The sequence below is a fragment of the Nesoenas mayeri genome, assembly GCF_963082525.1.
Source record: "Nesoenas mayeri genome assembly, chromosome: 5".
NCBI lineage: Eukaryota > Metazoa > Chordata > Aves > Columbiformes > Columbidae > Nesoenas > Nesoenas mayeri.
In genome coordinates, this window is record NC_137548.1 from 18,680,706 (window position 1) to 18,697,971 (window position 17,266).

At 37.2% G+C, this 17,266-nt stretch overlaps 1 protein-coding gene across 1 annotated transcript in view; it reads right to left on the bottom strand.

Annotated features, from left to right (window-relative positions):
* Positions 1–328: 328 nt before the first annotated feature.
* TDP1 (tyrosyl-DNA phosphodiesterase 1) overlaps positions 329–17,266 on the bottom strand; it is a 47,762-nt gene continuing 30,824 nt past the window's right edge. Inside the window, exons 15-16 of the mRNA XM_080345723.1 lie at positions 12,388–12,502; positions 329–656 (exon numbers count right to left, since the gene is read on the bottom strand). Coding sequence (XP_080201849.1) covers positions 583–656; positions 12,388–12,502 — 189 coding nt within the window. The 3' untranslated portion in view covers positions 329–582. The remainder of the gene's footprint in view (positions 657–12,387; positions 12,503–17,266) is intronic.

Genomic DNA, 17,266 nt, shown 5'->3' on the forward strand with positions numbered 1-17,266 from the left:
GCAAGGGAAAAACAAAACAAAACACACACAAAAATCGGAAATCACTGACAAGAAGCCAAAGCAGCAAATATTAAAGCTTGCATTATAAGTGATACCTGCAAAGATCCAATCCAACATGAAATGTGCACACATAGAAGACAGAACAATGCATATATAAACAAGATTGACTTTATTTAAATTTTACATACAATAACTTTTATTCCAGCCACTGGGGCCAACTGACAGTGTCACAGAACAGTGATCTTTACATTTGTTACAGCTAAAAAACACAAAGGGAATCTCCAAGAACAGTTTACACTTGTTTTCATCTTGAAGAGTGTATTAGAAACCACAATAAGGAAAAATAATATAAAAAGGTATTTAAAAATGCAGTGTTACAAGTTAATTTCTAATAATATGGTTACAGATTCTCCAAGAATCTCCCCATTATCAACATTATAATGGTTTTTTTCAATTACAAATTGGCCATTAAAGCAGACATCATTGCTAAAAAACCCCAAACACCCAGAAGTAAGCAGTCTCGCAAGGAGCATTGCAGGGTTCAGTGTCAGCAGGTGAAACATGACAGAACACTGGAAACATTCATGACGGAACCCACATATTTCCATGTGTATCAGGGGCGTCAGTGTGAGGAATATTCCAAATCCATGGTTGGTCTGTAAACCAAAACAAAAACATGCTCATAACAAATTCAGTTATTAAATGTGAAATTCTGATCCTCTTCCTCCCCTCCTGTAGGAGCAAGAAGGTTGAAATTCCCACTGTTTTTCACATAACCCTACGTGCAATTACAGTTTACTGGAAAGTTTTATTCAGCTATTTTTTAGAATGGTAAGATTTAGTTTCCAAAAGGCTTCACTTTTCCACCAAACATTATTTAAAATATAATTATCATAACCCAACATACTCCCCACCAGCTGTAAAATAAATGTATTTCAGACAGTACACAAGAACAGTAACACAGCCCAATTTGATCTTGCCCATAGGCAGCTGCCTATCTCTTAACACAATGCAATTCTAAATAAGTGCTGTAACATACTAGTACTTTTCACAGGGACAGTAAGAATTCAGTATCTAAGGATGACACTGCCTAACTCTGAAGTTTTCAAGTTCACACCTCATTTCTTCAAACATCACATTTTTCAATGAGCAACAGGTTTGGAGCAGACAGTTCCCCCTCCCTGCTCCTCAGAACGCAGCAGCTCTTCCCTCACTCAGCAGGAGCCAACTGCTGCCTCTGCAACCTGTGCCGGGCTCCTCCTCCCACCATCACATCTTGCAGAAAAGCACCTGGTCTATGGGAAGCCAAGCTATTATTCTGCTTCTCTCAGGCTACTCCTACTGAAATACTGAGAAACCTCCATCAGTCCTTTCGGCAATTTTTCTCAAATAAGTTTATATAAATCTAGCCTGCTTCTTTGCTCCATCTATAAAATAAGCCCTGAAGGAAGACAGTGACAATCTGTACAGCGCATAGATTAAACATAGTTGTACTAAGGATGACAGGAGTAGTTCATTTATCAAAGACAAGCTAACTCATATACACAACATACTATGTATACTTGCTAAAGAAGATTTGCTATATGCTTGTCAATTGAAATTTTAGACAAGCTACTGATTATGATTACAGTTGTCCACTTTTAAGTTTACAGGATCCAATGCCAGCTCTCACAGGACATGAAGTGAGAATTACTATAGCAAGAAGAGGAGAGTAAGAAGTGACAGAAGCAGTAATTACACAACAGCACATTGTGACAAGTACCACACCCAATTAAACAAGGGGCAGCATTACTACTAAGTACTCATTACTTGCTACTAGAGCACAGGAAGACTTAGATGTACAAAAAAACTTCAGTCACCTGTTAAAGCACTCTAAGAGGCTTCAATACCTAATTTAGTTATTTTTTTATTCTGTCTATCTCACTAAAATTTTCTTAGGGTAGCTATTAACATATTTGGGACCTCGTTCTATTAATGGGATGCTGTTTGTTTTATAAAACATCTGATACTATTTTAATAAGCCATGTGTAAAACTATTGCTGAAGCAAATTATAATTCAGTTATTTTTAAAATGTCAGATCCAATTTAAAAATTATTTATCACTTTTAATAAGAGCTATAGCAGCAAGAGAAAGACAATGACTGTACAACTACTGTATGACTGTAGCTGCTTTCTGTTGCACACTAAAATGATTGTAAAACTTTTGAAAGTTAAATCCTTTGATCATCTGGAAGAAAAAAAAAATTCACTGTTCCAAATTTATAGCCCTACAGTATAGGTCTGCTCAGTGGACCTACCTTCCACACCTTTTGAGTCTGGTTCTTCATTTCTGATACCTTAATTTTACCTCTACTGCACCTTATTGGAATGAGTGTTACCTAGTGACCCAGTACCACTGCCTCCTTCTTGCCTCACCAGCAGAACTCCAGCACCAGAGGTAGCACACAGCAAAATGAACAGGAACATTCCTACCCCGCTGAAATCTCAGACAAAGTGCTATTTCAGTTACACTCAGGCAGACTGTTGAAGATTCTCTCACAACTGAATAGACTATCACATTAAGATGAAGAGGCCCTGGAGAACAACACAAATTTTTTCGAGTACACCTGAATAATCACTCAAAGAATCCCTCACATTTTGAGATCAGGTTACAGAACACAAAGTCATCAGCTGACAAAAGCACAAGGTTGTTTTGCAAATGTTAACAATACTATTTCACAAAAGCAGTATATAATGTAGGTCAAAAGCATGCCAGCAAACCATCTTAAAACTTCACCTTCTTTTAAGTATGACAGATGGCAGTACGGCACACACAACCACAACCACAGAAGTCTGTGAATTACAGGAACATGCAACTGAGTAGTATTGTATAAATTAATTATATTGCATTAATTATAATCAATGCAAATTCTCTTCCTACAGTTGAAAATACTAGTCTTTTGCACTGTGAGTGGAAATCTGGATGACAGCGATTCCTGGCTAATTTCTAAAAGCAGAGACTGGGTTCTTACATCATCTTTCACAATATTTCATGAGTCTTCCAACTGAAAAATGCAGCTTTAAAGTAATCACATATGTAGAAAAGTTACTCACAAATAACTAGAGTTCAAGTCATTCTACATATACATTCTAACACAGCAAACCTGCTCCCTGCTGCATGAGGCTGAGAAGTTCTCCCAGCGCTTGCAGAAAGTGCACGCTGGATTTCAGCCTCTTCTCTGTCCCCCCTTTGGATGAACGTGGCATCTACAAAGGAACTCATCTTGTTCCCCTCAATCCAAAAAACATACCTGAAAGATCTCAAGGGGAAAAAAAAGATAGGGTATAGATGTGGAATCTATAAAGCCCACTATAACACCACTACAAAATAAAAACAAAACAACCCCAAACAAACAAAAACCACCACAACAAACCCCCCACCAAAACAAAACAAACAAAACCCCAAAACCAGTACTGCAGTTTAAAAGCAGGATTTGCATTGCTTCTTAATGTTGATATGATGAGAAAAAAAAAGCCCTTTGCACTTCTCTGAGGTCTTCCCCAAGTTGTTTTAAAACAAAAATATATTGATATACTCATGTGTTAACATTTCAGGTACCTCTCATTCAGCAGGTTTCCCCAGTCAGTAAACTGTGTAATAGCTGAATCACAAATTGTTTTTCCTCCACTACAGCAAGCAGCTTGTACCTTTCCCATGCAAAGGTACAAAAACAAACAAGCAAAACCAACCCCAACAACCAAAACAACCCTAGGGCCGTATCCCTTTGTGTAATTCAAGTGTGTTGTAAAAAACTTCTCAACAGGGTGAAACAACAGTGCTAGGGGAATCAGTACTCAAGCACTCTGAATGAAGTGCTGTGGCTTTTATGAGAGGATCAGGTGCCTTGTATGGGGAAGTGATATAATAGCAATATAGAAACTGCGATGTGACAATGGAGCTCAGTGAGAAGAGAATTTTATACAACAAAACAGCAAGTCCTGATCTGAAAGATTCTAGACGGAAAAATCTTTTTATCAAAGGTACAAAAATTTATAAAGATATCTTGCTATGTAAGATTGGCTGTTGTCTGCATGTTTCCTAAATACCAGACTGGATCATATTATGTCTTCCTTCCAAGAAACTCCCAAATTATACTGCTGGTCTACAGGTTTCTATTACCTTAGTATCATCAATACATTAAGCTTTGTCACAGCTTTTTTCTTATGACAGCCTGAATCTGTTGGTTAACAACAGAGGAGTTCAGGAGATTGTATCTACATAGTTTATCTGTCTAGGTATTAAGTAGTATTGTCAACTGTAAGGAACATTTAATGAAAAACTGTTGTTTTTACCTAACTGAGGACCTGGTGCCTGACCCCAGCAGGGGGGAAGGACCAAGAGACATCAGACTATGAATTCTTAATGTAATACACAGTCTCTTCCTGGAATATGTACTGACGTCTGTATACATACCAATGCCTGTATTGATAAGTTAATTTAGGGGTAAGTGTAGCCAAAGTACCAGGAATGCATATCTTAAATAGATTGATAAGAGGAAGGGTATTGTGTGTGTCAGGATAGTCTGTAAACCCTGAAGTACCCAACCAATGGGGAACACGGGAAGGAAATTGCGGCCGGGATTTTGGGGTGATATAATCAGGGGCTTTTTGCCCTATTGGGTGTGCCTGGGTGTAGAACACCCAGTCTTGCAAAATCGTTATTAAAATATGCTTTGCCAAGAGATCCTGCCTAGGCCTTATATTTGCAAAATAACTGTTTCCTACATCAGCTACCAGATTTTTTTTTTCTTTTAAAAAAATTCTTTAAATGTTTTGCCCTGGAGATGCATCTGCTGCCCACAAATGGCCTTCTGCTGTTCAGCTGACTATTGGAGGTGAACAACCACAATTGCTCAAAACAGCAATTTGCTAGGAGTTAATAACATACAACAAGTGTTACCTCCTAAAAACTGATGAGGTCCTTTATCACTTCAAAGTGGGAATGATCTTAATCTTTATTTTAAAACTGCCAGATGTAAAATGTGTATGTTATTCCCTGCAGCGAGAAAAAGATGCAGGCTATGTATATCATGCATAATAAAACTGTTCTGTGCTGGTAATTTAAAGCAGCTGGAAAGAAATAGCCTAAAGGGAAAGTGCCCAAGTAAAGTTCTCAGTGCAACCCTGATGCTAGGATAACATATTGTTACATTTCCTCAGACTTCAATTACAAATCTTGCACCCTGTACAAGATGGACTACATCACATTAGAGTTCAACAACTAGACAGGCCATCATACATATATCCTGAAAAACAATAACCAAAATAAAGTGCTTTTTAAAATTACTGGGCTGGTCAACTATTGAAGCAAAAATATTTGCCATCTGGTGAGTTTGCCATTTTATGATGATGCTCCCAACTAATGATCTGAAGCATATTTTGGAAGATCCCTCTTAGCCAAACACAAGTAGATCAGACAATCTAGTGGGCCCCTTTTGGTCATCAAGTCTGTACTCCTATCAAAACAATGCACAGAAGTCGTCAAACTAAATGGTGACTCTGTAGCTCAAGTTTCCCCTCTTATAAAGCGTTAATTTTTTCATGGTCATTATAAAAAGTTTGAAGACAACCAGGTTTTGCTGTGTACCCAAGTGTAACACTTGGGCTTTGGGGACCACCTGAGGAAGTGTCTGATGGCAGGATAAGAGAGCTTCAGCCTCTCATAGCAGGTTTACCAGTCAATAATGACGCTTGGGTTCCACCTAGGAAGGAAACGCAGACCAACAATGACTGAAATTGGCTCCAACCTCTGCTCCTCACCACGCACCCAGTATATGAACTACAGTGAAAACCTATAGTTGCTCCTTGAAAAAACTCAAAACTAATCCTCTAAACATACTCAGATTTACATTTGCCATTGTTCTGAATGTTAAATGAGCAAAATATTTTCTATTCAGTATATTAGTATCACTAGAAACAGGACTACTTCTAGTTGCCTTCTCAGAAGAAATAGTATTGTCTCAGGTTTTGTACCATATTAAGCACGCAGAGGACTTGAAGTTCTCTAAAAATTCATATCCAATGCTGCCAGTCAAGTTCTTTCAAACTCTAGAAAGTAAACAGGTTCCGTGTAGCTTTGCAATATTAGAAAAAAAGGAAGTTACTGACAAATATAAATTACTTCACCAGAAGTCTTATTTCTTAATTTTAATTTCTTCCAAAATATTTTAATTTATTGACAGAGAAAGTGGAGAACTCTACAACTTTGTACAAAAAACAAAGGTGGGAGAAAGGCAAAGACCATGAACAGTGACATTTTCCCAGAACTTATCTGACCTGAGGATACAGCAGGTCCCTGTAAAGGAGCTCAGAGTAACAAAGGACTCCTCTCGCTTAGCTGAACAAAACACTGATCTCTTCTTTTAGGCACCCTGCCACTAGCACAAAGCAGGATAAATGAAAATGATCTCCACTCTTTAAATAGTAGCATAAACACAAATATCACACCTACCAGAGCTGGAGGCAAATATACCATGAAGTTTCGAATTTTTATTCAATACAGCAGCAGTTTCATGTGTAATAAACAAGATGAGGTGTTACTAGTTTCCTAAAATCACTATAAATATCAGATTAATTATACCATACTCCCAATTCCCACTCATCATCGAAAACTGGACAAAATACCAAGCACTGAATATCTCCAGTTAAAAAGAAAACGTCCATTTGCTCTTCCACAGAAATGTGGCAATGGAATATTGAACAGTGAGCTGGGGCCTTAACAAGCAAGAGAACTGTTCACAGGAAAGATGTTATAGATCCTTTTGTGCATCCTTAAGAAAATGAAATCACAGCTGGCAGAGGCCACAAACTACTGCAAGAGAATTAATGAAGTAAGTGGCCTGTTCACTTCTCCACAATGCTTCAGCTTGCATTAAAGCAATTTCCATTGCATTTGCCCACCATTCTTCCAGCCTCTCATAACATGAGATTTGACAGCTTTAGCCTCCAGTTACCAAGGGTAAAATAGATTTTTCCCACTGGAAAATAAATATATTTTAATACATTATTACAAATGGTTCAAATGGTTAGAAAATAAATCCTCCACGAAGAGCAAAATAACCGACGACTAATATAATACACATAATTGGCAATTATAGAGAGTAATCAAGTAATTTCACTCTAAAGTTAGACTAACCTGAACTGAGCTGGAACCTGTCTTATTTTCTTGTATATACATATATTTTCTGTATACTATTAGCCAACTGAACAGCCACTCTTTCTTTGATTTAAATGCATACACTGAAAACCAAATGAGAAATAACTTGTTATCAGAAATCACCACCTACTTTGTAGGTTTTTCTACCAGAGGTCTAAGCAGTTCCAGATCATTTTGAACTAAGAGCTCAGAAAATGCTTATATACATTCCTGCCGTGTAACCCAGTCACAATTCAAAGAGCTCCTCATAAATACAGTTTTAGCTCATCCCCTTTTCAGTAGTGCTGTAAGAAAGTTCTGTAATAAGTGCATGAGATAAATCTGAAATCTGGCAGAATAATAATGCAGAGAAACATTTCTGAAATGTTTCATCTGCTGAAGTCTCCCTAAGAAAAGCAGCAAACAGAGCCAATTAAGCAGAAATGTAATCACACTTAAATATACCTGGAAAGTGTAACTCAGTGGAAAAAAAGCAGATGAAGTAGTCCAAAATAGCAAAGCTTATTGTAACACAACAACATGGTAAACCACGTAAACCACAGATTCACTGATTAATTAATTACATAATTAATAATATAATTTTTTAAAACATTTTTTAGGTCCAAAAATATTTTTTTCAAGCATGACTTCTTTTCCCCCTCCCCTCCTCCCTTCTTTAAAAGGTCATCCTATGTAGTTACATTGAGCTACTTGACCTGAAAATACTTCTGGTGTGATTTCTCCCACAGAAGAAATCTTATAAACTCCTCACCTCAACCTGAAGTGTGTTGGCTACAGCCAACTATGGCTTGAGATAGAGCTAAATTTTATTATGTGCTCCCTTTGGATCAAAGGACTCTGGCTAGCACAAGCAGTTGGAATTTACATGCCTATGTATTATAAAATGTAGCTCTGTGCAAGTCTAAAATACAACTGAAAACTAAACGAAAGCAATGTGAAAATTTTAAATATATTATGTGCCACAGAGGTAATATATCATAATTACCCTACCAGTGACATCTTAAAGTACATCAATACATCCTTCAGTGATCTAAAGCTTAGCCTATGATTATGTTTCAGTGAAGGCTCATCTGTTCTTCTGGGAGAGAAAAACAGTGCAAAATAAAAGAAGTTATCTGCCTCACAATGATGTCAATTTATACTCTTTAGAAATCTTTAGAAGAAAATCTTTGATTGCTTCTCCAAGAGATCATATTTTTTCATTTTGCCTAAATTTGAGTTTTAGAATGAAACTCACTGACTAAAGAAGCAAACCAGGCAAAGCTGGATAAGTTCTCTGTATATTTTTTCCTACCTGTTATACAAGGTGAGGCAAAATTAGAACAGGGAAAAAATAATTGTTATTATTTAACTTAATGGACTTCAAAAGACTGAATCAACTACATGAATTATTATACCTGAAATCAGACAGATTATTTACATCATTTACTGATGAGTTTATCATTGGATGCCCTAAGAATTATTTTATTGCTTTTCAAGATTCAGGATACATTTACTTCACTGTAACAATTTTCTCGCTTGAAGTGTTCATCAGATGAGATTAGACTAATGACAGAAAGCCATTGTGACAAAATGACAAAGAACTTCTACAAGTAAACTATTTCCACAAACCAAGGAACTGCTTTTTTACATTATTATACTATGTAACAGAGTGAATTCTGTAACATTAAGTATGTCACAGTATCACAGTATGTTTGGGATTGGAAGGGACCGCAAAAGATCATCCAGTCCAATCCCCCTGCCGAAGCAGGAACGCCTAGGTGAGGTCGCAAAGGAACATGTCCAGGCAGGTTTTGAATGTCTCCAGAGAAGGAGACTCCACAACCCCCCTGGGCAGCCTGTTCCAGTGCTCTGTCACCCTCACTGAGAAGTAGTTTTTTCTCAAATTTAAGTGGAACCTCTTGTGTTCCAGCTTGATCCCATTACCCCTTGTCCTATCATTGTTTGCCACCGAGAAGAGCCTGGCTCCATCCTCCTGACACTCACCCTTTATATATTTGTAAACATTAATAAGGTCACCCCTCAGGCTCCTTTTCTCCAAGCTAAAGAGACCCAGCTCCCTCAGCCTTTCCTCATAAGGGAGGTGCTCCACTCCATCATCCTTGTTGCCCTGCGCAGGACCCCCTCCAGCAGTTCCATGTCCAATCCAAGATTCAAATTTGCACAAGTTCAGGTGTTTTGATATACCCATCTTCTACTTAGAAAGTTAAATGGCAAACGTACAGCCCTGCTCCTGAGCAGATGGTTCACTATTCTGCCCATTTCTCCTCCCTCCTGCTGCTGATAGGGTTTTTCTGATTATATGAAAGGGACTTGTACTTTGTTTTCCCATGATTAAAGAATCTCAGTTAATGGAAAATCCCCAGGAGCCTTTTCTCCTTCAATTAAAGGGATCAGTCAATATGGTTTCTTTAGGGAAACAATAATTACTTGCATTTCTGCTTCTCAAGACCTTATTAAAATAAATCTATTTATATCATTCTCTAGGGACCTTGGGAGTTGATAATTGTATTGTTAAGGAGAGATTATTATACGAATCCATCCCATAACATGGGAATTCTTTAAACATCTTTTCCACCAGGAGGATGAGGAACTAAAAGTATTTGGGAAAGAGATATGAAAAGACATGGGCATCTGACCTCATTTCCATTGCCAAAGCCCAGATAACTTGAATTCTGGAATCTGTTCATATCATGGGAGAAAGCTGAAACCCAAAAGCTGAACTACAGACAAACAAGTTCTCTACAATTCAAAACTTTCCATGCAGAAAGTGAAAAAAGTTATTTGGAAAAAAAATCTTCACATTTAGTTGAAATATGCAGAGAACTCACTGACACAGTAGGTTAAACGCAGGAATTAAAACAAGAATGTTAAATATACAACTACATTTTCGTATGAGAAAGATAGTGTATGTACTATATTTAAGAATACACATGTATTCTAATTTTTAATCTTTGTTCTAAAATATCCAAAAATGTAAATATGACCTTTAAAAAAAAAAACCTTCCAAAACACATCAGTTTCAGCATTAGTTACCAAGCATACAGTGCATACATGTCCCAGAGCACAACAGTTAAAACTCGTTGTACGTAAGAATTCATCCACTAGTGTAAACATTCACAGCCCTTACTGGAATATCAGCTGACATCTGACCACTTCGATTTCTTAAGAAGAGTTGAAATCCAGGTCAATCCAGGTAATGACAGTATATAATAGATTCTTCCCCTTTAGTTAGGTAGCAACCCAGGCACAAACCCTGCCACTCTTCCCCAAAACAACACTAACAGTTCTTAAATGGACAGGGTGTTTTATACTAAACAAATCAGTATAATAGATTGTATTACAATTTCTACTTTGAGACCGTATTTTTTTTTCTGGGAAAACTGAAATACCATTTAAGAATTCTTTCAAGTAAGTAGTAAGCTCCAAAAGCAGAAAAAAATCATCTTTGCAAGTTACAAAAGTAACAGGCATCAATATTGAACAGGCAAACACCTGGCTGCATAGCTGGTGCCATACCCGAGTTTTGGCTTCTATGATCATGCATCTACCTGTGAGAAGCCAGATTTGTTGGGAACTGATGGGATTCACCTGACCACGTGGGGCAAGAGCCTCTTTGCCAACAAGCTGGCCAGACTTGTAAGTAGGGCTTTAATCCAGATTCAGTGGTGGAAATGGATAGAGTTTTCCACAACAGATAAGAGGCAGGAGCTGCTGATGAATTAGGAACCATCAGGGAAACACCTGTGAAATGCTGCAAAGGAATTAGGGCTTGTTTCTCTAAAAAGGTGACACAGTCAACAGCCCAGCTGAAGCACGGCTATACCAATGCACACAGCATAAGTAACAAACAAGAGTTGGGAGCCGCTGTGCAGCTAGAAAGTTGAGATCTAATAAATATCACTGAAACTTGGTGGGATGAATCGCTTACTTGACTGGAAGCACTGCAATCCATGGCTATAAACTGTTCAGAAGGCACAGGCAAGGAAGAAAAGCGGGGGAGAGGTGTTTGCCTGCTACGTAAAAAAAGGCGGATTGACTGCATAGAGCTGTGTTTGAAAAAAACAAACAAACAAAAAACCCAGGGCTGAACAGGTTGAGAGTTTATGGGTGAAAAACCAGAGGTGAAGCCAACAAAGGAAACCTCACGGTTACTGTTTACTACAGGCCGCCCTATCAAGAGGAGGATGCTGCCAAAGCATTCTTTCTTCAGCTACAGGAGGCAACATGCTCACAGGCTCTGATTCTGCTGGGGGACTTCAGTCATCCTGCAATCACGTGCCTTTACTTCTATTTACTATAAAAGACTATGAGTCTATTTACTTCTCAGCTTTTAAACATTCTCTCTACATTGGTTGCTATGAACACTCTCTTTCCTGAACTGTTACTCTCTCTCATTACAAACTCTGTCTTTATTAAATCATAGCACCTCAAAAAAAAGTTACAATCTTTTTGCATTAGTTTAGAAGAAAAATTTTAAAAGTTACTCTTCCCACATATGGCAGGTTGCACATCAACATCATTATCCCCAAGGCTTTTTTAGATTTTCAAGCCATCGTCACCCCATAGCACCACTTATCACTTTCTTGATTTGCATGTTCTAGAGATAGTCTCAGAAGCTGAGATTTTGTAAATCTCTTCAAGTGTTACAAAATATATCTCCTCTATCCCTCCAAGGAGAATTCCACCACAGCTCTTCAAGAAAATGAACTACGGAACTATGAAATATAGAACAAAGCAAAAGCAAGTCTTCTTTCTTCTGATTTATGGCAATTTATTTCACATTTGCTCTATGGTATTTCTTTCACATCCCACTTCCAGAGGATTTTTTCCCCCCTCACATCTGCTCTCTTACAAACATTCCTCTTCCAACACCCCTTCTCTCATCAGTTCTGCAGGAAAACATTTTTGTTGCTGTAAGGAGTATTATTTTCCTAATACATACAAGAATCTCAGAAGAGGAATGAAAAAACATTTAGGTTGATCCGAAACAAACAACAATACAGTTAGAACCAAAAAACTTCATAGTTGCTGTCTTTCAAGTTTCAAGTAGACTGTGGGACTGATACAAGCTCAAATGCAGTCATCTCTCAAAAAAAATAAAAGTTCAGCAGTGTTCGATTTACTCAGTTACTCAAATTAGTTTGCTCCATATACAATACACACACTGTTCTTCTTAAGTCACAGCTTACCTTTGCTTCCATACTGCTCTGGTGGTAGGTCATAAGGGACAGGAAAATATGTTGCTGACTCCTTACTTTCTGAAAGCGTTTTCCCTCTTACACAAAAGTAACCTTTGTCCAACCCCTATGAAGGAAAGAAAACATGTAGAAGAAAGACTTAGCAGTTTTTGGGGAAAAAAGACAAACCTAATCCATAACACATTATTTCTTAAGAGCTATTTTAATAAACAAAATGTTTTGCCTCCCTTACTGAGATTAGATACATCCTAAAGCACTTTTCTGTCCTAAGAACTGAGTTTCTCTTATTACTAGTATTTCAGCATTTTCTCTTTTCCATTCACTGGCTTGGTTCCACGGGTAGGTCCACACTGGATATACCCTACCCTTCTCAGTACCTTACACATATACCAATCTATTTCCACATGCACATGCTGGTGGCCTTGCTTGTGTGAGCAATTCTATCCAAATTGCTTAAGGCCTTTGCTAGTACAATATGGGCAGCAGATCTCAATCCAACAAGATGTTGCTCATTTTGCATAAATACTTATGGAAATTGGAATTACATTTTAATTATTAAAAAAAATATCAACGCCTTTGGTGTTGAATATTTAACTAAAGGAAAGAGCTTTGAAAATTCTCTTTGCTGTTTAGTTTCATCCTGACCATATTAGTTAGATGTTCAGTGTTCTTCCCAAACTGAACTAAAATTCAACTTGTGATACAGAAACAACTTTTCAATCCCATGCTTTTCAAGTATCTTGGGTAACACCATCCACGTACATAAAAAATTAATGAACAGCTGAAACTGCTTGCATAAGAGTTTCAAAGACTACACTCATATTAGAACGAGAGTGGATTTCAAGGTTAAGGGATGCAAAAAAAAGCTATAATGCAATACAAGGGCAGATACATGTAAAGTGATTCAAGTATTAATAACTTTGGCAGATGATATTGCTTAGCCACTTCTCCAGAGGAACTAAATCCCATTCATCAGTTGTAATGAGTTATACAAAAGCAAATCTCTAATACTGAATATCCAATAGCTTATTGTTAATCAAGTACAATTTGATTAGAATAGACTAAAAGTTTAAAAGCTTTTAGTATTTATTTCTAAGACATTACTGAACAACTATTTTCCTTTTTAAAATGTTTGAATATTAACTTACACATTCCATCCAAACTGTAGTATCCATCAATCCAAGTTTCACTGGATTACTGTTTCGTGACAGTAGAAGCAGCTTCTTGATTATCACTCAATCCCATTTTATTCAAACAAATGCTGAAGGAACTGAGAGTTCCATCTGTATACAGTACTTTTACACTAAGGTCTTTACTGCAATCTTACTTCATCAAACATTAGCATTGTAATTTGAAAGAAGCACACAAAACAGGGGATACAAACCAGCCTTACACCTTTTTCTTTGATATTCAAGAAGCAGAGTAACCAAGATAAAGGAAAGCTGCCAAAGACCATGTCAACCTGCATTACAGCAATTCTAGCAAGTCATTTCAAGAAACTCCTTTAGAATATAGATGCTTCTTTTGTCTCATGACTGAAAGTAACAGGAAACTACTAGTTACAATGTAAGAAACACTGTGTATTATTTCAAGGAGTAGGTAAAAGTCACTGACTTTTAAATGAAAGAACAGGGGAAACAAGGTCCACTCTAAAGGAGTGTGAATGAAGATCTACTTTAACTTCCTTTTATACCATGAAAGTCAGTGGAATTTGGATAAAACCTCATTAAAATCAGGCTACAGCCATTTGTAGAACTTAGCCTTTAAGTAATAATATGTTCAAACCAAATCCATGCAAAGTTGAAAGATTATTTTTAAAAGCTGATAAATATCTACAGGTTTGAAACTGAATAGAAAAAATCAAAATTCAGAATTAATTTAGAAAAATATGCAACAATCAAGTTGTAAAACTTTACACTTCCAATAAACATGAATCACAGAGGGACTGGTAGAAATTCGTATAAAAATGCAAATAACCATACCTCTGTCTGTAGTGCGAAGAACATAAAATATGCCAGCGATGCTGTAGCTCACAAAGAACAGGAACTGTGTGAGTGGTGGTAAGAGCTTTCTTCACAGCTCATAGTAGCTAGGTTTCAGTCAGTGGAAGGTTTGAGTGGAGCACAGTCCTAGATACTACTCATAAGGTGACGTTTTAATTGCAAGCTAAAATGGCTTGTATGAGGTTTGATTGGCCTGAGTACTGGTGAGCTTTTCTCATCTTCCATACATGAGAGAACTGTGGCAGAGCAGAGAAGGCTTCTCTGCTGTACTGTGAGTTGGTTCTCATTCTACAGTGACCTTCATACACCTGCCTGACCAAGAGCACCAAAGTCACACAGCTATTGCCACACACCACCCAGGTTTGAAATTTGTACAACCATTGCTACCGAAACACCTGGTGCAGAACAACACCTACTTAGGCATCTATCTATGTACACACATAGCAAGCTCAGTTTCATTCAAGTGTCAAGAACTACACCCCAGTTCAGAGCAGTGGGTGCTTTTCAAACAATATGGAAAAAAACCCACCACTTGTAGGACATTTTAAATCTCATTTTCTTTCTTCTTTTTTTTTTTCCAACCTAGTAATGCTTTTTGCTTCTGCTTCATTTCTTCTGCTCTCTGTGCCCTGTTATTACTTCAGTGTGTTTATTTTCAAGCATTTAGCTTCCTTTTCTTGTTCTACACCTTTGCTTTCCTCACTAGTCACCAGTCATATTTTCTTCTCTGAGAGTCTTATATCTGCACTGATGGTGTCCTTCAACCCCACTGGACTCCATCAGTTGATCCCAAAATTGTTTTATTTATCCATCAACTTAATCTGTAGAGTTCTTCCATTCAGAAAATGCTAATCTAGAAAAAGATATTTAGTTTTCCTCAAAACATCCCAGAGTAAGATTCTAGGTTATGGAACACATTCTTTAACAAGGCTCTCTGAGGAGATTCACATGCTTTTAAAAATAACTCTCATGTGTCTATCTTCACACAGAAGATCACACAGAAACTGAAATAAGTCACACATTTTGTCAGTTTTGAGCATTTCCTGGATGCTGACAATTCTCATTGCTGTTTCAAAAAAACCCAGCAGGATCTGTCTGCCTTGTAAATTTTCCACAGCCATATTCTATTCTCTCAGAATTTTTCCCTCTGCAGTTATATTTTATTCTTCGACTTCTGCTCACAGCAACACACTTTGAAATGTTAGGAGATATATTTCTCATTTCGGAAAGCATATTTATTTTCGGAAAGCATTCGGAAAGCATTATTTATTTATTTTGTACTTACGAAACTTTAGATGCTGCTGTAGCTCTATTAATGCCTTAGCATCACACACTGTAAAAATAGACATTGGGAGGAAGAATGGGAAAAGGAAGCAGAACGGCTTTTAAAATTCTGCTTTCTGGCCTTCTTTTTTCCCCAAACACAAGGTAGATTGCAGACTATAAAAACATCACACAAGATGGAGGTAAGAATTGTTATCTCTACTTGAGCGGGAATTAACACAAAGCAATACAGTATTTGATACTACTGAAGTAACTCCCTACAGGAGACCGCTGATTATTCCACTGGATGATTATGGGACTGTCCTTTCCTATGCCAGTAAACAGAAAAAAAGCCAGATCTTCGGCAAAACAATTTAAAAACTTATTATTTTGGGCAGTAAAGAACTAGGGATACACACAAACTTTACAGTGACCATGATTTTCTGGCCAGGAGAACACACAATGAAATTCTTCCTCAACACTGAGGCCATTTATTCAAAACAGAGCATTACTCAACTGTACAGAACATTTTTTGTAAGAGGCCCACAGTGACAAATTCAAGCATCTAAACTCAAAGTTCCTTAGCTTGGAAAGTGTCTCTGGGTGTCTTTATTATTGGAGTTTGAAAAGCTTGTAGCAATTCGGTCAACACTAAAAACAAGGCTTAACATCCTAAGTCCACGTATAAAGTCTTGGTTTATCTACACTGTACTTACTTCCTCACCCCCACTCTATTTCATACAGGATAGAAGACTTCATCTGAAACTAGAGAAATCAAAGAAGAAATTGGTACTACATTAACTTGGAAGTTAATGCTACAGTCAAAGAGCTTAACCTACTTTATTTTGGTTCTAGTCAAAGTTGAGCTATGACTGATGGTGCTTGGTTCAGTTTTTTGAGCTCAGCAAAAATTTAAGCAGTTCAGTTCTGATCCCACACACATAACGGCTGGCTGCTCTCTAATCCAGATTCAGCTCATACACCCATACAGGTAACTATAAATGAGTATTTTACTCATTGCCAGTGAGTATTTACCATCAAATATAGCATTTCAGAATCTGAAATACTATTGTTACTTATCTGTCTGATTATCTATGTATAATTGCAGCATCTGATAGCACTAGGTAGGCAATCATGTAAATTCTCAGTTTAATAGCAACTACTATACTTCTCTGAGTTCATAATTTCAAAAGCCAACTGGCTCGTACCATATTTTTCAGAGCATTCAGAAGACTGAAGTATTTCAGAAACTTTTATACCATTTTACAGATCAAGCTCAGTTTACCTTACAACCTTATCAGGCATGGAAGCTCTGAAGAGGAACTATTTCTATTAAAAAAAACCCCTTTCTATTAGACACTTCCAAGATTTTTCAAACAAAATAATTGCTGCAACATGTTTCCCAGAAATCCATACTGTTAGGTGATGACATTTTCCCAACATGTTTTACATGTTAAAGATGTAATTTATTTCAGCCACTGGGAAGGAATCTCCAGCAGCTGAAAGAACAAGCTGAACACAAGTGTTCATGTGAAGATGTTAGGAGGTAAGAAATAGAAATGGAGATAGAAAGGGAAATGCAGTTCAAGCACAGGACATGTTAG